Below are 23,049 nucleotides of genomic sequence, written 5' to 3' on the forward strand. Positions count from 1 at the left end.
CAGCGTGATAGGATTGATACTTTCTATCATCTAGGTTCAGTACAGTGTGTAGTCCACTGAAGTGTGTTCAATAAATTGCTTTTGTTGGAGATGAGAATATAATACCTAAATTTGAAGTATTGCACGCCACTGTTACCACAGGCATTATGTCTAATGGGGTAACAGGAGGAATGTCCCATAATCTGAAAGCTCAGATAGGACCACTCGACAGCACTAGCCAATGGGCCCCTCAACATTACACGGAAAGCACATATTTACATAATTACGTTAAAGTGAACAGGCTATACAAATGTTAGCTCTGCAAATATTTATTCAGTCCTTTACCCTCCATTGATTAAAGCAGGCACCCTTTTTCTGAAAGGTTTTGATGGCAGATGGGCATGCTGGGAAATATATTACTTGTACTTCCTGACCTTGTTTTTGCCTGCGAACCTGCTGACATCAGCTATGCAACAATTTGTTTTTCGGCAAGTGTCTAAAGGAGCAGTTTGTTGGTGCAGAGGCATTATAAAATATGTTTAGCAAGCCAAAGTATAAAAACAAAAAAGTGATGAGAAGAGAACATGGCGAGCATACCACCAGGACTTTGGATCTGAGCAGTGCTGTCAGTGACTCTGCTGAACTCCAGGCCCAAAAGAAAAAGTTCTATTTTCATAAAAGGGCTGAAACATTGCTACCGTTTACATGTTAAAAATATGCACTCATACTGTAATGTGTGTTGTGTGTGTTGTGTGTGTGTGTGTGTGTGTGTGTGTGTGTGTGTGTGTGTGTTGTGTGATATATTTAGAAGCTGGTTGAATAGTGTGCTTGTTTGGTACAGTAACCTGTGGTTAATGGGCCTCTCTCATTTGTTTCATGCTATAGACATTACATCTGTTTTTATGGTACTTTTCCAAGGCGCTGAACTCTTTTGTGTTTTTTTGTAGTGTAGTTGCTGTCGTAGGTGGGTGAATAAATACTGGGAAATGATTCTATAATTGTGCATTAGGCAGTGTGTGTGTGTGTGTGTGTGTGTGTGTGTGTGTGTGTGTGTGTGTGTGTGTGTGTGTGTGTGTGTGAGTGTGAGAGAGAGAGTGAGAGAGAGAGAGAGAGAGAGAGAGAGAGAGAGAGAGAGAGACAACAGCTCTCACAGGGCTGTTATGCCTGTGGATGTTACAGCTATAGATACTGTAATCATCTACTATTTTAGGTAACAGAGATTAGCTAAAAGCTAGCTCTCATTTAGACCCATTCCCCTGTATCTGCCAATGAGCCTGCTGGGTATTTTGACCAACACATAGAGATTAAGAGCATGATGACATACACCGACCTATAGGAGGAGGTCCATCAGCTGTTAAAAACATCTGGATGTTCAGTCATGTACGGCTGTACAGATTTTACTCTGTATTTGGTTCAGTTAAAAGACTTTTAGGCAGAAATTGATGCTCCTTATTTTACTGTGAATGCTTGGCTGACCTCTGCAGACTAAGGTTAAAGTTCACCCTAGTTCAGTTTTTCCCTTCAAATTTGCACATTTAATCATTTCTGCAGTAGCTAATGTAGTATCGTGTTATTCTGTAAAATATCAAAGTGCCTGACTAACATCCAAATCTGACCTGCTCAGTATTTAATCATTACCAGCATTAGCTGAGTACACAGCAATTTCATTGGCCTGCAGGCTAATCTGACACACCTTCATTCCAGTATCAACAAAAATTCAATAAAGCTTGATTATTTACAGGATGTTTATTACTCAGGATTATTGTGTTATGTAACTTCAAGGGACGTGCAACGGATTCAGAGCAAAGGTGTGGATAAAGGGAGCTGATTTCAAATGAGCTGAGAAATATATCCGCAACTGAATATTTATCTTCAAACCAGACTAATAGTTTTAAATGATCAATCCTTACTACAACTGAAGTCTGAAATATTTTTAAGACCATGCATTTTGTATTTGCAAGAAAAAATGTGCCTGCCTGTTACTGAAAGATACTGGGCTGCCCTGTTGCTTCAGGGCGCAAAGATCCTAATAATCTAACATTAAAAATGAGGTAGACTTTTCACTGGGGCAGATGGGTCTTTCTGTACATCCTGAAGCGATAATCAAACATCGCAGAGAGCATCCCTTAGTATTCACAGTCTGAAATGATGAGTCCATCTACATTGCTTAGTAAATGCATAATTTCATGTTGCATTAGCCCCAAACGAATTAAGACACGATCATTCTCTCAAATTTTTATGCTTTCTATGGTCTAGTGCAACCCTGCTTTCCTGGTTTTCTCCTTTACATTTCACAGCCCTGAGTTATGTCTAATTGCACTTATGCGGTGTATTTTAAAGCTGATTTTAACAAGCAAGCAGCTCCCGAAACACAAAAACACACCGAGGGAGTGTTTATACTGAATATTATGAGATTCACTCTACTTTTTTTTTGTTTTTTACTCTCAGGAGGAAATATTTCACAATATAACGAGATACTTTTCCTCGCAGATTTTCTTCATTATAACTGTAAAACTTTTCCCTCCTCGTCTAACAAAGTTACCTCATTGTTAAAAGATGTTGGAAATCACTTTGATGCTATAGTGTGATAAGTCAGCTCAATGTTGCCATTTGTGGGTAGTGCATTTAAATTGGGTCAAATCATCTTCGTGAATATAAGACAGACAAACAGTCCTGACTTAAAGCATCATCTTAAACTAAGGGAAAAAAAGGTTAGAGATAAAATGTGTGATGTGCTGTATTATATATTTGATAAATGTTGTGGCTGTTTGTGCCACTAGTATTTGTTTTGTTGCCTGAAACATTGCATTTCATGAATACTTGGTATACCATTAACCAAAGGTCGTGTTGGGGTTATGTGTCCAGGAAATTACAGTAAGTTAACGCGCAGTCCTCTGAGGTGCTCCAAACAGGATTTGGTGCGTTACAAATGTTCATAGCTGCTAAGATCATATTGTGCCTTATCTTTTCGATGAGTTTTCTAGCCTTCCTTCTTATTACTCCCATCGATTGGATTCATTAAAAGACACGGAATGGTCACAGAGGGTTCTTCTATTTCGTGCGCCAACATCAGATTGATGACATTAAAAGGAAATAACCTCAAGTGTGTGGCCAGTGTGTCGTTGTACTCCGCCCACACTCCCTGCGCCTCCAACATGTGTCTCCACTCTAATGTGCGATAGTGTGCGTTACCGAGAATGCATAAATGGCAGAGGACAGTACGCGCCCCTGGATGTGAGCTGCTGAAGTCGCAGCCACTCCACTCCATGTTTTGCCCTGCCCTGTGCGCTCTGCTCGCTGTGCAGCGTGCGTCTCCGTTGCATTTCGCTTTCCTCACACTGACATAAACACTGGGCAGCGGTGTGTGCGTGCGCTGGAGAAGTTGTTGGCACACTGAGCACCAGGTATCTTCTTCACGAGGATTTTGTTCAGACTGGGACCGATCTGACTCGTTGGCTATTTCTTTTCTTTTCGAGGGGAAAATGAGGTGGAAGCACCAGCATCTAAAGTGAGGAGTCTCTCTCCCTCTCTCTCTTTAAAAAAAAATGAAAATCTGAACGCGCAGACTGGAGAAATCGTTCAATCAGGCTTTGTTTTGTGGGATTTCTCTTATTCTATCGGATCTCTTATTTCTCTGTGAAACATTATCAAGGATTTCACTGATGTATGCGATGTGGAGACTGCAAGTCGCCTTATGTACTCTGTCGGTGCTGTCCCTGTCATCCGGTGGTGAAAGCAAAGCGCGGAGCTGTAGCGAGGTTAGACAAGCTTATAACGCTAAAGGATTCAGCCTCGTCAATGTACCTCATCAGGAAATATCAGGTAGGCGAAACTGACAAATCAACGAGGCGTTTGGCCCCCTTCACCACGTGTCACGTCTCGTTTCTTCCCCTTAAATCAAACAATTTTGCAATAATTTCTGTGATCTCCCTCAGACCTTTAACCATTTAATATGTCCCGTCACTAACATGCTGCATTTCACCCCCGCTTTTAATAGCGGATTCATGTAGAGTCCTCCGCGGTTTCATGAAAAGTATCAGCCTTTTCTCCTAATATATTCCATGAGGTCGACTTTGTCCAAGCTTTTATCTGAACTTATTCGTCGGTATTTGAAAAGTGTTCAGTGGATGCCATTGCGACTGAATCGGTCTATATCTATATATCCTCTCTCTCTTTCTGTCTTTTTTTTTTTATATTTGCTCTTTGAAGGTCGCGTGGTCCTCTCCATTTCCAACTTGCTCAGTGGTGAATCACATTGAGCTGCCTTTCATTTCTTATCCACAATCAAACAGACACCAGGAGTGAGCCGCATGCGTAAAAGCATTAGTCATGTTGCTCTTTATGTAAAAATCTCAACGTGTAGTTTCATCGCCTGTGTGTGTGTGTGTGTGTGTGTGTGTGTGTTTTACATTTTATGAACCAATTTAAATATTTGGTTAATGCACAAACACTTAACTTCATTGACAATTAAAGGCAGGTTTTCCTCTCCTTAAAGAGTTGGCGGAGGTGACAGTAAGAATCAAAGTAACAGTGAGACTCATATGTGAGTGCATCATGTGTAATCTGCTGAAACACACATTTGAGATTCCCTCATGTCTGTAAATCGGAGCAAGTAAAGGACTGACTTTGGAACAGTGACACTAGAACATACCTTTGGAAAGTGTCTGCATACCTGTTGCTCATATTCAACAGAAGATGATCATGGAGCTTGTTGTGTTGGATTTGGCTAAATAGTGAGTAGTGTTTGCCAGCAGGGGGCTGTATGCACCCAACATGAAATAGTTCTTATGCTGTGGATTTTATTTGGTTTAGATATTCCTCAAGGCTACAGCTTAGGTTTTAATTCATGCTCTTTGGTACTGCTAAGATATGGGGTTTTATTATCTCTTGTGTAGTGGTAATCACATTTATGGTTAAAGCAAGAAAAGAGATTAGTCAGTAAACATAGCCTGCTTCATGAGAGGGAAGAGGAGAGGCAGAGAGTCCTGAAGTTAATCCCTCTATTGCCTCTTACAGACAAAACGGAAATGCTGTATTGGTAATTGGCAGTGTCATCTCATAATGATCACAGAGCCCTCTTATATGGTCTTAACATGGTTTTGGCATGATGGGGAATATGATGGCTTTGTTAATGACTGAATGTGTGTTTAAATCTTAGCCAGCGTCTGTATCTTGCATGTGTGAACGTGTATTAGAAATTTATCGTATTTCATAGTTAGAACTAAATGAGTCCAGGGGTGCATGGTGATTTCTGATGTCTTAGTCTTTCCTTTTTTGATGGTTTGTGATTAAACTTAGGGTGTGCAAAAAAGTAAAATAGCACTAAAATACTTTGGCATTGCAAGGATGCTCGAGTGAACTGCGGTTCAAAGCTTAAGTTCATGTTCAAAGTTTTTTTTTTTGGTTGACAGCTCTTAAAGGACTAAATTTTCGTGGCATTTGACCACATGTTAAAGTCAAAGACTGTTGGTTTTATTATAGAGCAAGATGTTTTGAGGGCCTGTGACCAAGTCCTTGTTGCATTTTTTGCAAAGCCAGTACTCTACAGGTAATTGGATTGTTTTTGTCTCCAAATAACCTTTGCATAAATACAACAGAGGGTAGATATGGGCCTCTGGAGAAGGGATAGTAGAAAGCACTCAATTATGCTTAATTAGCTATGCCAATACAAACGTGTGGTAAGCAGCATGAGCAGCGTTAGCGCTCATCCCTCCATCATTTGCTATGTCATGCTACTGCTATGCCTCTAGATACAAAACACACAGGTTTATTATTTCTGCAGAGGTGGCTTCCTCAGGTTCTAAGCTCCCATTTGCATAAGCTAATTATTTTGACAGCTTTCTGCCACTGACAAGCTGAGCTGCATTATTTCAGAGGTGACAAACCCACATGTTTATCTGTTATGAAATATAACAGGGTGATAATTATTGAATCGACACTTTTAGCTTTATTTTAATTAGTATTAAACAATTAATCATAATGAAATGAAGAGGAACAAAGATTGAAAAAACAGACCTTTCCGTTGGTTATTTATTTGTGTTTGTTGATTGAATTCTAAGTGGAAGCTCTCTTCCACCCACACAGTGTTACCTACAGTAAAGAAAGAGTCTGAATGAGTCTCATGGGCTGTGGGGTCATAAAACTTATCCAGAAAGTAAAGAACCCGGTAAACCTTCAGTGCAACAGAGAGACCTCAAATTAATGTTCCATGGATTTACAGCTGACTGATACATCATTTTTAAAAATCTGTAACCAGTTGAAAAAAATTGCTTTTGTACTTGCCATGTATTTCATAACTAACTTTTACATTTTTTAATGGTACAAGGGCTTCCGGTAATAATGGTTACGAATTTTAACTGTGATATAAAATCAGCACATTTGGTGGAAACTATCCTGCTGCTTTTTGGACAATCACATTTACTGAACTGTGAACAGATGTAATATAGATAGATAGATAGATAGATAGATAGATAGATAGATAGATAGATAGATAGATAGATAGATAGATAGATAGATAGATAGATAGATAGAAAGATAGATAGATTTTGCCATAAGTATTCACTCGTCTGCCTTCACACACACATATGAACTTCAGTGACATCCATTTTTTAACCGATAAGGTTTAATATGATATGTTGGCCCACCCTTTGCTGCTGTTCTGAGAAGGTTTTCCATGAGGTTTAGGAGTGTTCACTGGGCATTTGGACTGTTTTTTCAGAAATGCTTTTGTGAGACACTAATGTTGAACGAGATGCTGGCTCACAGTCAAATTCACAATTTCATCCCAAAAGTGTTCTATCGAGTTCGAGTCAGGACTCTGTGTAGGCGCCAAATTCTTTAACACCAAACTCTCTAATCCATGGATCTTACTTTGTGCGCTGGTGTTGGAACAGGAAGGGCCCATACCCAAGCTCTTCCTACAGAGTTGTGCACATGAAATTGTCCAAAATGTCTTGGTTTCCTAAGCTGGAACCAAACTGCCAAGCCCAACTCCTGAAAAACAGCGCCACATCATTACCCACCTCCCCTCCACCAAACTTTACACTTGGCACAGTGCAGTCAGACAAACTCGTCCGCCGGATCACCAGAAGTAGAAGTGTAATTCATAACTCCAAAGCACACTTCTCCACTGCTCTTGAGTCCAGTGGCACCACTGTAATGAAGCATTGTGCTTGGTGATGTCAGGCTTGGATGCAGCTGCTTGGAAACCCATTCCACAAAGCTCTCTACACGCTGTTCTTGACATAATCTGAAGGCTACATGAGGTTTAGATGTCTGTAGTGACTGACTCTGCAAGAAGTTGGTGACCTCTGCACACTGTGCTCCTTAGTGTGCTGCTTCTCTCTAATTTTTTTAGTTGACTTTTTTCAGCCTTTATTATATAGATGCAGTGAAGAGTGACAGGAAAGTGGAGAGAGAGAGAGACATGAAGACATGCAGGCAAAGGGCCGGATTCAAACCTGGGCTGGCCGCTCTCAGCTATACAGCGTGTGGTCGCCTGCTCATCTCAGGGAGCTAAACCGGCGCCCGACTGCTCTGTGATTATACGTTACATACCACTTTGTGGCTGAGTTGCTGTTTGTTCTCAATCACTTCCTCTCTGTTATAATACCAATAACACTTGACTTTGAAACATTTAGCAAAAGAAGTACACAAGTGACAATTTGTGCTATACATATAATTGTGTGTGTGTGTGTGTGTGTGTGTGTGTGTGTGTGTGTGTGTGTGTGTGTGTGTGTGTGTGTGCGTGTGCAATTTAATATCTGTTGCACTAAGGCAAACATTGGGTGAATTGACAGAATGAACTCATTTAGATGGAGGTCAGACACTTTGGTGTTTGAAGACTGATATTGTTTTGCTCAAGGATTCTTAAGTGCTCTGGTTGGTTTACAGTACAGGAGCAGTGAGATGTAGATGGCAGTAAGAAAAAAAATCCTACCAGCTTTAGTTTTCATACAGTAAGAGGTCTCTTGGAAGAGTGCCAAGAGCAGGTGGGTAGGACAGAGTGGAGGTAGTGAAATACACTGTTGGATCTGAAAAATGTCTAAAACAGGCTCTTGGACAACTTCATTAAACTCCACCAGGTTGAACTTGTGATTCCTCTACTGTAGTGTCCATGCTATTGATATGCCATCCAATGCTTGGTTATACAGCAGTCAGCCAGCAGTACAGCTAGCCTGTGAGGATCACCCCTGTGCTCATGTGTCAGCCTTTATAGCATCACACACATTACTGCTTGATTGTCAGCCCTTTGTTCAAAAGCACATCTGCTTGTGAATGCTTCAGTAAGGCCCTGCCACGGAGCTCTTTCTCTGAGGCTTTGCTGTTAATATCAACATCTACTTACACAGAGCAGTTGGGATTCTCATGGGTGGATTCGACTCTTTGCTATGGCTTTCAAACAAAATCGCTCGATGTGCTGCAGTTCCTGTTAGTGCTGCGCAGAGTCTTATGTTTCCCTTTTCAAGAATAACAATTACCTTTGGGGTTCATCCATAGCAAATTTAAAGAATATTATTTGATTTGTCTGAGCAAAACAGTTATTAGCTGTTACACAATACAGCATCGTCTTCCCTCGTGTGAGTTCCTGATGCTCCAACTCTGTTTATCGCTGTGATCTGTGCTCGGCTGTTGCAGATGCCAAATTCCTATAAACACAACCCAGATATCGGATAACATTGCTTTTTGTACTTGATTGAATGTTAGGACGCTTGTGAAGCTTAAGTATATAGCACAGTTATTAATATTATTGTCAGTACTAAAGTCTCTTTGGCTCTTTCACTCTTTATTTATGTATGTATACATGTGTGTATGTGTTTGGAGAGAGATACTGTGCAAAAGTTTAAGCCCACGTCTAATTTCTTTTTATTCTTCCAAGGAGCCAGACTTTCTTGTAATTTTCTTAAGTTGTTTCGATGAGTAATAATACAGGCTTTGTGGAGGTCTTTCAAAACTCCTCTTTGGACATGCTGCTTTTTTATTCCAGTCCTTGTACCTCATCATTTCATCATTTTCACAGGGACTTTTGTGTTTGCTTATTAAGCCATTTAATACAGCCCTATGTATTATTAAAGCATAACACATCTTACTCAAGGGGCATGACACATCACAGCAGTTCCAGTTTTAAATTGTATCTTTATCCACATTAACTCACTTTCTTTAGTTGAATCTAAGAAAATGCCAAAGATAACTCAGTATTAAAAATTGTATTGGTGATTCCCGAAGAGCGATTAGTATAACATCCTACATATTTCAGCATGATGTGCAGTGTGTCCATAGAAAACTGAGAAAATTTGGAGACACTGAAGTGGAGGAAAGAAGAAATGGGAGGCCTAAAAACGATCTACAACAGATGCACAGTATTTGAAGGTCATGTTTTTAAGAAACAGGAAAAAATCCAGCGAAGACCTGACACAGGACCTGAGATGCATCTGACCCTTCAGTTGATCCATCTGCTGTTCACTGAAGCCTCATCAGAAATGGTTTTAGTCTGGAGTTTTGATCTTCTCCATACCTGCTTCATACCCTGGAGGACGGGGCTGTGGCCCCCCCACACCCTCTAGCAGATTATTACATGAAGGAACCTTTTAAAAAACAAAAAACAAGCGCGTCCATGCTCACAGGTGTACACACGGGTGGTCACACCCACAAACTACACCCTTTTTGGCTCCTACCTCAAAGCACACTGTGTTCTGTTGATCTTATGTGCTGCACAATAATGTTTAATATTTAGTATTTACTGTCATATTCCCATATATCATTGTGATGTTGTTTATTCTATTACTCTTGTTCTCTTCTGCTTGCTTTCTTTTTTCTTTCTCAGCAGGTGACCCAGGTGATTGATATATGCATTTTTTTTTCTCTGCCCGTTCTGTTGGTTTTTGTCTTTTGCCCTTCTCCCCCGTCCCTCTTCTCAGCTGTTTCTCTTTCCCTCTTTCTTTCTCCCCTTCTTTCCCCCAGTCAAGTCTGTCCCGTATTCAGTAAGTGAAAATAAAATAAACAATAAAAGGTGAATCAAATGGACCATTACGGCAAGGCTGGGATGGTCAATTTGGTAAAGTAAATCCGTTGGGCATCTTTCTTTGCCTTTAGACAACAATTCTGATGGCAAAAGAGCCAAACGGGACAGGCAAAAAAAAAAAAAAAAAAAAAAAAAAAAAAAAAAGTTATATTCACGTATGAAGCTTTTCTTAAGGTAGAGAAACAAGGCAAAAAGGCGGAGGTGTGCCAAATTACACAAGAACTGGACCTTAAATCAGGGTTACAGGTCTGCATCCAAATTTGAAATCTTTTGTACAGATATTCAACAATATTCACAGAGGAGGTCAGGAAAGAGGTGCAACAGTGAGTGTCTGCGCCATGTGTCATCTGTAAAACACGGTGGAGGCTCTGTCATGGTTTGGAGCTGCATTCAGCCAGTGGTGTGGAGATTTTGTCAAAATTGATGGGAAATGTAGAAAATACCATCAGATTTTGATCCACCTTGCAATACCACCTGGATAGTGTGATTGGAAATGGCTTCATCTATCTATCTATCTATCTATCTATCTATCTATCTATCTATCTATCTATCTATCTATCTATCTATCTATCTATCTATCTATCTATCTATCTATCTATCTATCTATCTATCTATCTATCTATCATTTTTTTAATGTATTTATTTGTTTTTTGTGTGTGTCTGCATGCCTAATCACTAAGTAATGGAAACACATCAGACCTCTGCTGAAAGTGTGGGAATACTGCTGTAAAAGCCCTTGCCCAGCAAATATCCATATAAAAATTCTGAGGGGCAATTTTTTTCCAAAGCCCATTAAGATACTCTTGGCTCTGCCAAATTGGAAATAAGTCTCTTGCCAGCCTGTATACATCTTCAGAGAGAACAGTTAATTAGATGTGAGGGAGATTAGGCTGTGCGCATGTGGACGTGCATCTCCTTGTGTGTGTATTTGCAGCAGTTTAGCCTCACTATCTGGGTGTTTCTTTCGCTTTGCATCTCTATTGTAGTAGAAAATGACAAAACGTGCTTTGTTCTTCATTTGGTGAGACAGATTGTGTGCATGGAAGAGCTAAATGAGTTTGATTGTGAATCCTCCTGTGGTGCTGTTCAGATATGGTGAAAGAATGTCTGACAGTTGTCCTGACCTGAAGAATCTGTCAGCCCTCTGCAGGCATTCATCCCTGAAATGCACAAGGTCTGCAAGCTTTCTGGAACCTTCCTCTGTACCATGTATGGCTTTTTCTTTTCTGAGTAGTGTGAAAAGCCTCCGGGTAGCGTAGGAGCCTGCTATAGCGCTTTTTCCAGTTTTCAATCAACTGCTGGCCTAAATCAGTAATGGAGGGGGGGATTAAGAATCTCTACCCTCTCAAGCCTTGAGAGGAACTAGAAAATAAGCAGTGTGGGGTGTGATTGAACGTTTGGAGCAGAGACAAAAGAAAATTAGCATTAATTGATGATTAATGAAATAAAGCTTTCCTTGTAATGGAGAGCATTATCGAGTAACCACGTGTTGAAATGATAGCGAGACTGGCTCTGGGATACAAGAAGGAAGTTTGAACTTGAAGGATTAGTGATGTTTTGTGGTATTTGTGTGCATTTTGCACTGTTGAAAAGTATTCTCTAAACTAAACTGTCACACAACGTCACACGTGGCATTATTCCACTGTGGAAATTGTGCCCCTCTAGGATTCCTCTACCAGTGGGTGAGGGCGCTGCAGGGAAAATAAGTGGGTGTCACATTGTCAAATAATTGGTTAACATTGAAAAATAACATGTGTTTATACATGATTATATGGCTGCTACCCTACTAGTGTTTCAGGTTCGACCTAAAGCCATATCAAACACATTGTTTATTACACGGCAAACACTAATCACTTCTATTCTACGCTGTGAGAGAGTTTGTGGCTTTCCTACAATTATTTATTATGTACATTAGAGAACCAGTGCATTCTGTTGTTTTTATTGCCATGGTCTTTCTTTTTACCCACAGAGCCCTTTGCCTCTGGAGGGAAGTCTCTGAATAGAAGTCCCAAGCCTGACACCAATGATAGGGCTTAGTGAGATGAGAGCCACACTGTGCTCTGGGAAAGCCACGTGGGTATATCACATCGAGGTGTCAAGGATGCAAATACATTTCACACTGGGGACTCTTTATTTGTGTTTTTCAGACACAGACATGTACACATGGCTGAGGTGATTTGTTAAAAAAAAAAAAAAGCCACCCCTCGGAGACTTGGAAGTAAACAAGCATTAAGTACAAATAAACATTGTGTACAAAAATTGTCATGGAAACTTCAGATGCTGTCAACAAATGCAGACAGCGATGGTGTCACAGGCATCACAGAGCTGACAATGACACGCTTGTTGTGTTAAAGATACATAGACGCTGTCTACCCCTCAAAGGCCTCAGTGGTGGCTTAACTGTAGCGAAACCACAGGGGGCTGTTGTATCAAAATCAATAGGGCAGATGCTCCAACATCTAAATGTTTTTCACAACAAAGAAAGCCACAGCAGAACAAATTAATTATGAAAAATAAATATTTCAATACAATAATTACTTAATCGCTCTTGCTTTCTTTTTTCTAACAAAATTAAATAAAAAAACAAGCATTGAAAAACAAGAAACACATCATTATGTCAGGTCAAGTAAAAAAGTGTCTTGAAATTAGTCTTAAATTCTCTTTATTTATTGTACATTAGCCCAGCGGGCCCCAACCCCAGGGCCACGGACCGGTCCATGAGTCGTTTGAGGGCTGCGAGAGTTGAGGCTCGAGTGGGAAATTGATGGTTTTCGGGGTTTTTATTGGTTTTTAGCATCATTTTTTAAAATCGTTTTTATCGTTAACTCGGTTTCCCTGGGTCTTTTCCTCTGTGTTATGAACAAATCTTTTTTTTTTGGTACCGGTACTGGTTTTATTTTGTTTTATTTATCTGAGACACCTTAAAGGCCGGTCCGTGAAAGTATTGTCAGACATAAATCGGTCTGTGGCACAAAAAAGGTTGGGGACTGCTGCATTAGCCCCGTCCTCAATGCTTTTTCAGCATGTTTGTAGATTTTTACTACGAGTCCACTGGCCATCTGGTGGCAGATAGAGTGCATGCTTAAGGCACTGCTGGATTGGCTTAATTTTTCTGATCTGGATGCTATGCCCATGTTTTTTTACTATCTGTGGTAAATACGTTAGGCCTTTAGGTAGCCAGAGCCTGGAATGTCAGCAAACAACTGACTTTCAGCTTTAAAGCAATGAGTGATTCACTGTATATTACCCCAAGTAAAGGTGCCTGTTTTATTTCGTTTATACAGTGTTGATTTAACATGCCTGGTGACTTGATTGAAATGTTTTTGGTCCTGATACTTTGTGCTGTCTTTTCCTAGAGTCAGTTTCAGTTTGGGGGAATTAGGTGGCAAAAAAATAAAGGCTTTGTGCTCACAGTCAGCTGTCTGTGTGAAGGTGTGTGCTGCTCCTACTTCTCTCATTCTCAAACCATACAAGAAATAAATGAATTAATAAATAAATAAATAAATGTCATTTGCATTTGTTCATCTAAAAAGTCCTCATATCAGTGTCACTGTGCTGTAATGTTTCAAAAACTGTTATTTGAGTCCATTTCTTTGGTTTAGACACTCTTAACAAAAGATGTGAAACTGCAAGCCCGCGCCTCTCCAGTGAATAGATGTTGCCTCACAAAGCAACAACACAAGAGGATATCACAGTGCTAACCTTGCAACACTCGTGACAATCTGCTGTAAAGTGTATTTTCAAATAGCAGCAGTTGTTAGTCAGCATAAGACATGCTGTTCCAGTTATAAATTAGGAAATTTATACTGATTACACAAGTTCACGACCTAGTTTAGTGTGATCTCGTTTGCAGCTTTGAGGTGGAGAGACTAATTGGAGGTCGTTATTATTTTTATATTAATGCAAATATGTAGAGGGCAGATCTTAACCCTCCCAGTCACATTTGCGGGCTTTAATTATAACATTAAATAATAGGCTTTGCAGTGAAATGCCTTGGGGGATATAATGACACTGTTTTTGTGTCAAAGGTCTGCTCGTCTTCTTTCACCCCGTGTTACATAATTTCTCGGCCGTATTCCTTTCACACAGAAATATATGAGAGCCGCAATTAAACTGCCCCCAATTTTTTTTATTATACACTTCTGGTAAAATGCTAAAAATCTACACATTAAACTGCCGACAACATAGCAAGAGAGAGAAGATTTCCAAAGAGGTGTTGCAATTTAGATATTAATTAAAATGATTCTGCTTGTCTGAAAAAGCATGTGCAGTTTGATGAGTGTGTTTTAATAGCTCTGGAGCCATCATCCTGTATGTATCATGGCTCTGTATATTGCATTTTCTTCTTTTTTTCCCATAAAATTAGGTTGTAATGAGGCATGTTCGATGTACAAGTTGCAACTTGCTAAAGACATCGGATCTCATCTGGAACTAAAGAAGTAGAGGGGGGTGAGCCAACAGATCATTTAAATCCCCTATCCTCATAGCCGTTGCGAATATACAGTTACGTCTTGCAAGAAAAGCCATCTAGGCTGGCTAGACTCATGCCGCTGACTTGAGTGGCGCCACGTGGTGTAGCTTCAGGGAGCCCAGCGATGACAAATGTGACAAGCTTATGTAGTCTTAGTGTTTGTCAGTCAAAGAAGGTTGATAAGGCTTGATTACCAGTACCATCTGCATTAATAGTTTCAGCTCTGCTAATTCAAGTGCTGTTGGAAAGAAGGCATTTCAGAAAGGCTCATTTGGACTGAACAGCCGATGTCTAGTGTTTAAATCTTCTGAACTCCTTAATTTCTTTACCCGTAAGATGAAACAGGTGCCATTGTGATGCTTCTTGGCTCATCTTTGTTCTTTGGCAGCTGCAGGGTGCTAGAATATGAAACGATGCCAGGCTCATCTCTTGCTCCCAGAACCCTGCTGTTTTGTGTCCCCTGTGTAAGCTGCCGGTAAATGAGTGGGCTGGTCAACTCACACCCCGGGGCTCTACCGCGGGCTCTTCAGACCACCAGCTGTTGTGTTTAGGACTGAGTCATGCACCAGTTAGCATGATGAATCCAGAGAATGAGTACAAGGCTTTAACCTCACTGTATGCCTCTTCCTCTTCCCTTCTAGCCTTTACTATTAAACCAGTGTGATAAAATGCACTAAAACGTTGGGAAATAAATACAGCTGTAGAAAGTTCCCACCAAATGTCCTCAAGGTTTGAGTGAGATCTTGTTTGTTTTAGGATTGTTGGTTAATCCCTGTGAAGAAATTGATCGAAGAAGAACATATACACACAGAGAAAATGACTTGAAGGCAGGTCCAGTAAATTAAATCAAGTTAATTCATTAATTGAAGTCAGTTTACAATACTGTTTAAATTTGCACTTGCATCAGTTTATATGGATGAGTTACTCTGATAATATTTAATAAAGTAATTAGAAGTGAGAAGCTGACAGCTTCTGTCGATATCGGAGTCAAAAGTGCAGCTAGTTTCCAGAAGAACTACTTATATTGCCAATATAACTTTAGTATGCAATATATTTAAATTTACAGATAAAAATAATCCAGGAGCAAAGCTACAAATAGTGGGCGGCACGATGGTGGTTAGCAGCATCACCTCACACCGAGTGCGAACTGAGTTTGAATCCATCAGCCAGCTGGGGCCTTTCCGTGTGCAGTCCTCCCTCTGCCTGTGTGGGTTTCCTTTAGATACTCTGGCTTCTTCCTACAGTCCAAAGGCATGCACATTAGGTTATCTGGTGACCAACTATGACTGTGTGTGGGAATGGTTGTCTTTCTTTTTGTGTTAGCCCCGCGGAAGACTGGCAACCTGCCTCTTGTCCCGCCCAATCACAACGCTGAATTGGATAAGTGGATGCATGGTTGTTGCTTACTTTCTTGATAATACCCACTTCCTCAATTTCTCCCTATCAGATATCCAAAGTGATTTACCAATTTTTTTATAACCTGGGTTTACAGTGAACAAAGCATCAGCCTCGACCAGGCAGCTATACTCATGTTCTGAAATAAATTTTTACGACGCAGTACTTCACTCCAGAAGGAGTTGTCAACCCTCTGCAAGCTTTCATGTGCCTTATGAGTTTTCTCTCATCTAACTCGTGTCCTCCAGAACAACACTGACATGATGACCATTTATCTGAGCATTAGCTGAAATTAAAGAAATAAGCGATTTCAAATTCACAGACACATAATCCTGCAACACCTCTTCTCAAATCCATAGCTTCTTGTGTTCTTTTTTCCTTATACAGTGTTCACTGTAGACTGGTGTAAATCCTGTTTGGAAAATTGGTCACAGCCATTAACTATGCCAGAGGCATGTAGCTATACAATATACTGCAGCTCCAATTTAATAAACTGAATGCATGACTGAAACTACTAGCCATAATATGCACAAAAGTGCTTGACTTATATGATGGGATATTTTTGACATTTATTGGAGAGGTCCTCTAATGCACACTGGTTCCAGATACCAGGTTTGCAGCCGAAGAACTCCAATGCAATGCAAATGCTAATTTAAGCAATAATGAATAAGAAATGGAGTTAAAATGTGTAGAATAAAGGTGCTAGGTGGGTGGAATGCTAAGAGCTCAGCGAGTACTCCTTGTAAATGTGAAGGAATAAATTGTGTTGGGCAAGAGTAGTTGAAGTTGCCCACCATGACACTGATAACAACTCCTAGTAACTAGGGCATTATTAAACTGATTTATGGTTCTATCAGCGCATTAAGAACATCGGTTTATGGTTGGAGAAAGGCTGCGGACTTGGTGGAGAGAAAATGTTGATAGAAAGTCAAAGTGTGACCTAACAAGAACCAAATCACCTTCTTATTGATTTTGAACATAGTACAGTTATTATTTCCCTCATTTACACTTAATTAAAAGAATGAGTTAGTACATAAATCGAATTTGTAGAAGAAGGTATTTACAGTAATTACCAGTATGTAACGCTTTTATATATAAACAAATTGTTGTATGTATATATGGACACTCTTGCAGGAAACACAGAGAGATTTGAGAGTTTTAAGTTGTTCTACCGTTGCTGCTAAATTGCTTCTCTTTTTCCCTCAAAAATTGCTATCTAAGGTTCATGTCAATTTCCTACAATTTGTGATACAGCCTTTTTCATATTTCCAAATCTGCAGTAGCTTCTCATTTAACTAAAATGTTTTTTCAGGTACAAGAACTGGCTAGTACTGATATTTTATTGTGTGAAATGGAAATGCCTCCAGCACGTATCATTGTTTCAGCAAAAGAGTTTTGGAGAAAAAATAAGAAAAGAAAAAAGTGTCCTTTGGGATTTTAACCCAAACAAACACCTGTATTGTGTGGGCATTCAGTAAAAGTACATATTTGATTATAGATGTACTGAACAGACTGTAGATGTAATTACCTCGTCTGTTTTTATTGCCTATCTGCTATGCTGTCAGTTTACATTAATGGAAGCAGAGATAATCACAGCAAAACAATCTGCATATTGTCTTTTTTATTTCATACTCAAAGTGTTTTTTTTTTTTATTAGCACACACTCTGATGTTGTATCAAGCACACAGGCTGGGGATAAATGAAGGGCAGAACTGGTAAAAAATTGGCAAAGGCATCATGAAATGATGACATTTCGCTGTGAAGCATATATGTATCTATACATTACTGTAACACAGTTTCCAACTTTTGTAAGTTATCTGAAAATTAAAAAATCTTTCAGTAGTCTCCAAGTGTGGTAACATATGGTTGGAGCAATTGTGGGAATTATCTGTGTCATCTTGTTTGGACATATTCAATTTGGGTCTCGAGCCCCTGTGGAAAAAAGTTGAAAGTGGGTGATTTGGGTGATGGAGAGGAGGTCCAGATGGCAGAGCAGCAGTAAGATCAATCATGCTTGATGCATTTTTCCCACTTCAACATGCAGACAGATGTGAGTTAACTCAGTAATTGGGTTTACTTCCAGGTTGTGGATTTCTGTTGACAAGTAATAACACCATAAAAAGAATGTGCAAACATGCTCACAAAAGCTCTTAAGTGTGCATTGTTTGATGTGTTATTCCATCCTACCAAAAAAATTACCATCCATCATCTTTCCAGGTTTAACAGGCCACAGAAAAGAAACTGTTTATAGTTAAGTTCATTTTATACATAAAGATGTACTTGCAGGATATAGAATCCTTTCTGCTAATGCCAAGACTAAACTGATGAATCCTGTGGCCGTATAGTACAAAGAAAGAAAACTGGAAAAACAACACATAACTATCCCAATAGTTGGGAATTCAATTTGTTATTAGATTAGCTGTTAGATTCATTAATTATTTGAAGGTTACTACATACACAGTTTCATTTTCAGTGTAAGTAGCAGTGACTGACTGCAAACACTCAGAGTGACCAACTGATCACCCAAAGGTTGAGTGACCACTTTATGATCACAAGACATTTGCACAGATCACCAAGTGGCAGGCAACTTATATCCAAAGGATTGTGGTCCAACTTGTACTGGCTGCAGACAGAATATAGTAAATAATTGCTTATTCATAAACATAAGACAGATTGCCGACACATTGCAATCAGTCTGAGTTAGCTAACTTGTCTGCGATGTGTCTCTTTGCAGTAGGGGACTCGACTCAACTGGTTGTTAAGTGATTTTATTTTGGTTCTACACCTTTTGACTCAGTGTATACTATTATACTATATACTGCCTGGTGCCTACTGTATGTCATTTTGCAGTTAAACCATCATCTTGCAGCAACTACATCACTACTTGTGGAGAAATGTCTCCACAAACCTGATGTTCTGGCTGGATTCTGAGTACAAGTACTTGATGTGAATTTCTGTGTAGATAGCAACAGATTTGCAATGTTTACTGATTTATCATAGTTAATTCCCAAATTGCATGTAATTCCCCAATCATCACCATCTTATTGCCATTTTATTGCTGTCTTAACACAAAATTAAAGTCAAGACAGCAACTGACTGTGATTGGTCACACACCTGGTCCCCATCTTCAAAGCAGCAATTTCAAAGGCAACGAGATCATTGCACTTGATCGCAGTAATTTTGTTCATACCATGGTTTTTCCCTAGTATGAATGTAGCAATCTGTTGCACCATTTGAGTTTTCAAAATTTGCCAGTACTATCGAGGAAACTAAAGTCATGTGATAGAGAATAGCGGTGGGAATCAGGAAACACTGACCACAGTCTGTCAGCTCAGTGGGAAAAGCAATTTCGATTGACAGCAATATTTTTATTAAAATATGCTACTCAGTATCAGCATATGAGTAACTGTTGACAGTTCCAAGATAAAGTCTTCCAATATTTTGCAGTGTACCTGTTTTGTGACCCATACAATAGATTTGAACACAGAATACATTTCTTGACACTTCAGTGTGAAAGTCTGTTAAAGGGCAAAGGTTCAGTTATATCCAGTCACTTGAAAATGTCACTTTTGAGAGGCTTCAAACTGCACAATGTGTTTCAGTGTCTTTAATTTCTGAATTTCTAAAGTGTTTCAACTGAAAAATGGCTGAAGGTAATGAAAAATATGATGTAGTGTAGCGTATTGCAGAAAGTGAGCTTGACCCAGTGTATCATCAGGCAGTTGGTAACCCACTTTTACTTTGCATTTTAAATGTTTCTTAGATTGGTGTAGGGATAAAGCCGGTCCCATTACATCCAGAATGCCTTTGATTGCAGTCATTCATTATGCTTATTTTAAAAGTTAACATTTTATCTGGAGTATTAATCCCATAACAGTACGTTAGTTTGCTCAAAGCTATTTTTTTCTCGTTTTGAACATTACAGAGGATTCACAAAGTCTTCCATCATTCAACGACCTTTAATTCTGTTTGCAAGTTGGATTGAGCTTTATTTTGCCCTCTAATGTAGGTCATGTCAGATGAATAAAGGGCCTTTAACATGTGCCACAGCCTGAATAAAGAAAGTATAGTCAAGGCTCAGATGTGAGAGGGGACCTTAGCTGTACCGGAGTCAATAGATCTCAAAGATAGAGGTGTCAACCTTTCACATGCTCAAGCAGTCTTTTAGCTATTACTGCCCAGTGTGCTGAACCTGGCCTGTGCCATTTAGTATAAATAGAGGAGAGAGAGAGAGAAAGAGAGAGAGAAGTGGAATGACAATAACCAGCAGTATAACCAGTGGCAGGGACCGAAATTCACAGACACGTCAGTGTGCCTGGATTTGTCATAAATATAAGTGTGCATTTTCTTTGCAGCTTCAATAACCTTTACTTTGAAGGGAGTCTGGTTGTTCAATACATAACATTAACATTTACAGGCCTTTTCATGAAGAGCAGACAAAAGAGTCTCTAATCGCACTTTTGATTATTCAGTAATATAGAGAAATATACGGTGATGGAATAATACCTGCACTGTATGTGAGTATATGTATGTTAGGTAGATAAAGGATATATAGTTTCAGGTTATTTCAAATTAAATGACTAGACTTGAATAAATTTGAGTTTAATAAAAACAAAAGTTACTTATTCTTATTACCTAAAGTTAGAGTTAGGATTGGAAAAGTAAGGATGCTATGTAAAAATGTCATAAATTCTAAAAAAATCAAATCATCATCTAACTATTTACTATTCAAAGCAATCATATCATTTCAGTCTTTTTTTTAAGTAGCAGCACATTAAGTAGAAACTTAAATACGACATCCATGACACAAACGTGACAGTAGTTCAGTATGTAAAAAAGTGAACGGCTGCACTTTTGTGCAGTAATTCTTCATCCACAGATATTAAAACAGATAGATCATTGTGATATATCTTTATTTCCAGTGTGTTGAATGGCTTCCTGGGGTTTGACTGAATGCTTTTTGTCCTGTGTGTGTACTGCATAACAATATACCTGCTGGTATGTAAAGCTGTATAGTAAAGCGAGCGGTGGATTATGAATGGCATCTGTGCTAAAAGCAAAGAAACAACGCTAAAGTCAAATTGCGCTATGGATGACATATGAGATGGAGGCAGAGTAACCTCAGTTGGTGAATTAAAATGTCAAGAGCGTGGACCTGTTTCTGTAGGCCTGTGCTCTCATTCATAGTCAGCGAGTCTCTGTGCACGTTGGTGCTTTATGGCAGCTGGGCTGTAAGAGCAGAGAAGAGCCAATATTCTGGAGGCAGCCTCAATAAGAGTGGAGCTGGAATCTGGTGGTAGATCAATGATAATAAACGTGATTCATTCAAGATGGTGCTTCCTAGTTATCGAGCGTGGCTCTGCTGTGGCGTGAAAACCGCAGTAACTGGCAGCGTCGAAGACACGCTGGAACCTGCTGCAAACAAATCCAGATTTCAGTCTAGGTACGAGTTACTTGTACAGTATCTCCTGTATAGAGCGGACCTAGAGTCTTTCTTGTTAACTGTTTTCTGGCCAGTTAATTTAGAATACATTTCACCCATTCGTGCTACAATAGAGCAGCCATTAATTTCACTTACTGCCTCACTACATCTTTTTATGAATTTTCAGGATGAATGAATACTGCTCTCTCTCTCTCTTTTGCATGCTCGCTCTCTCTCGACTTGATGATCTGTTGGCTTGTTTGGCATGGAGCTCTGGCAAGAACCTCCTCACTTTATAAATGCTGGCAAGGGTGGCCAAAAGATGTACCAGATGGCACCACCCATATGCAGTTTGCCCTTTGGCCAGGTAGACTAATGAATCCTTGTGAGAGTTAATCTGGCATTAGACTCTCAGTGGGTGTAGAACCCACACTTTTCCCACAGCTGCCCTGAAATATTCTTGAGATTTTGTGTTTCCCTTGATGTTTTTTTTTTTAAGCTTTAGAGATAAGCTAAATCTCTTTAGCATTTTAAAATTACTACAGGTGAAAAGTGTGTTACCTATGCAGCCTTTATGATGGACATTTATGGATCTGTCATTGATGTGAGCTATATTGATGGTTCTGGATCTAAATTGTTGAAAAATTTTATGATGCTAAATATAATCATGATATGTAATTATGCCAAAGTAAAAACTAATTCCGCTGCCTTATGTTTGAGCTGTTTAAATGTGCTGTGCTTTCGACTAACATCTCCAACTTGACACAATTAAACCGACAGTGCATACTGGAGATGTTGGGAGCACAGGCTCACACAGACTCATGTACTGAACCTGTTGGGGCTCTTAAATCCAGACTGTAGAGGTCAGAGGGGAGAGGCTGAGAAAAAACAGCCCAATAGGCCAGCTCAAACTGTGGAAAAGAAGAATAGTACCGCGATGTTTCGTTTTCTTTGTTGCATCAGATTCTTCGCATAATGCGATCTACTATGTTGAAGTGGATGCCTCAGGACCTCCTTAACTTCAGCTTTGATGCTTTATCCTCAGGTTTTCCTTTGAAGGCTTATCATGAGTTGGCAAAGTGACTGAGACTAATCGAAATTCATCTGGGCAGGCTATGACTATTGAGGTCCCCCACCTTGTAGCACAACAACACAATATACAAACTCACCCACCGGAAGACCAAGCAGATCGGTTACTGAGCAAACACCAGTGAGGGTTGCATGCTCATGTGTGCCTCTGTCCACTATCTACTTTACACCATTGCTTTGCATTGAGCCAAACATTTCTTTTCAGTTTTCCCCACTGGCCTTGATATTTGTTTACTTTCTGTCTATGAAGAAAAAGGAGAAAAATATTTCAGCATTACAGCCCAGGTTTTGTAAACATGGCTGCGTGCCCCCTGCCACATCATAGCCGCGATTTTTTTTTGGCAAATTTGAAGCAGTCAACATTTTCATAAAAACACTTTTATGAAATCAAAATTTTACATTAGAGAACCACTATTCCTGTTTAAACCTTTGTATTGTTAGTGTGGGAAAGGGGGACCTATAAAAATGCATCCAATAATACCAGGTATGTATTAGGTTTCAAGCCTTAATCTGAAAATCCAACATAAGTAATCAGCTAGTCACTGGGGTGTTCTCAAACCAACCAAGCTTTTCAGTAGACACTGTGACTGCCGAAGAAGCGGTGGCTACTTGTTGAATTTGGTGTGATTACATGTCATCCTTTAAAATATGCAAACCTGGTTCAAACAGGAA

General features: G+C 39.6%; 1 protein-coding gene across 2 annotated transcripts in view; it reads left to right on the forward strand.

Moving 5' to 3' along the window:
- The first annotated feature begins 3,151 nt into the window (after positions 1 to 3,151).
- The window catches only part of gpc6a (glypican 6a), a 142,668-nt gene continuing 122,770 nt past the window's right edge, over positions 3,152 to 23,049 (forward strand). For both annotated transcript variants that reach the window (XM_005932697.3, XM_005932698.3), the window contains exon 1: positions 3,152 to 3,801. In XM_005932697.3, the coding sequence (XP_005932759.1) occupies positions 3,642 to 3,801 (160 nt within the window). In that variant the 5' untranslated portion in view covers positions 3,152 to 3,641. The remainder of the gene's footprint in view (positions 3,802 to 23,049) is intronic.

Source organism: Haplochromis burtoni, unplaced genomic scaffold (assembly GCF_018398535.1).
Source record: "Haplochromis burtoni strain Fernald_Lab_line unplaced genomic scaffold, NCSU_Asbu1 Contig_161, whole genome shotgun sequence".
NCBI classification, from domain to species: domain Eukaryota; kingdom Metazoa; phylum Chordata; class Actinopteri; order Cichliformes; family Cichlidae; genus Haplochromis; species Haplochromis burtoni.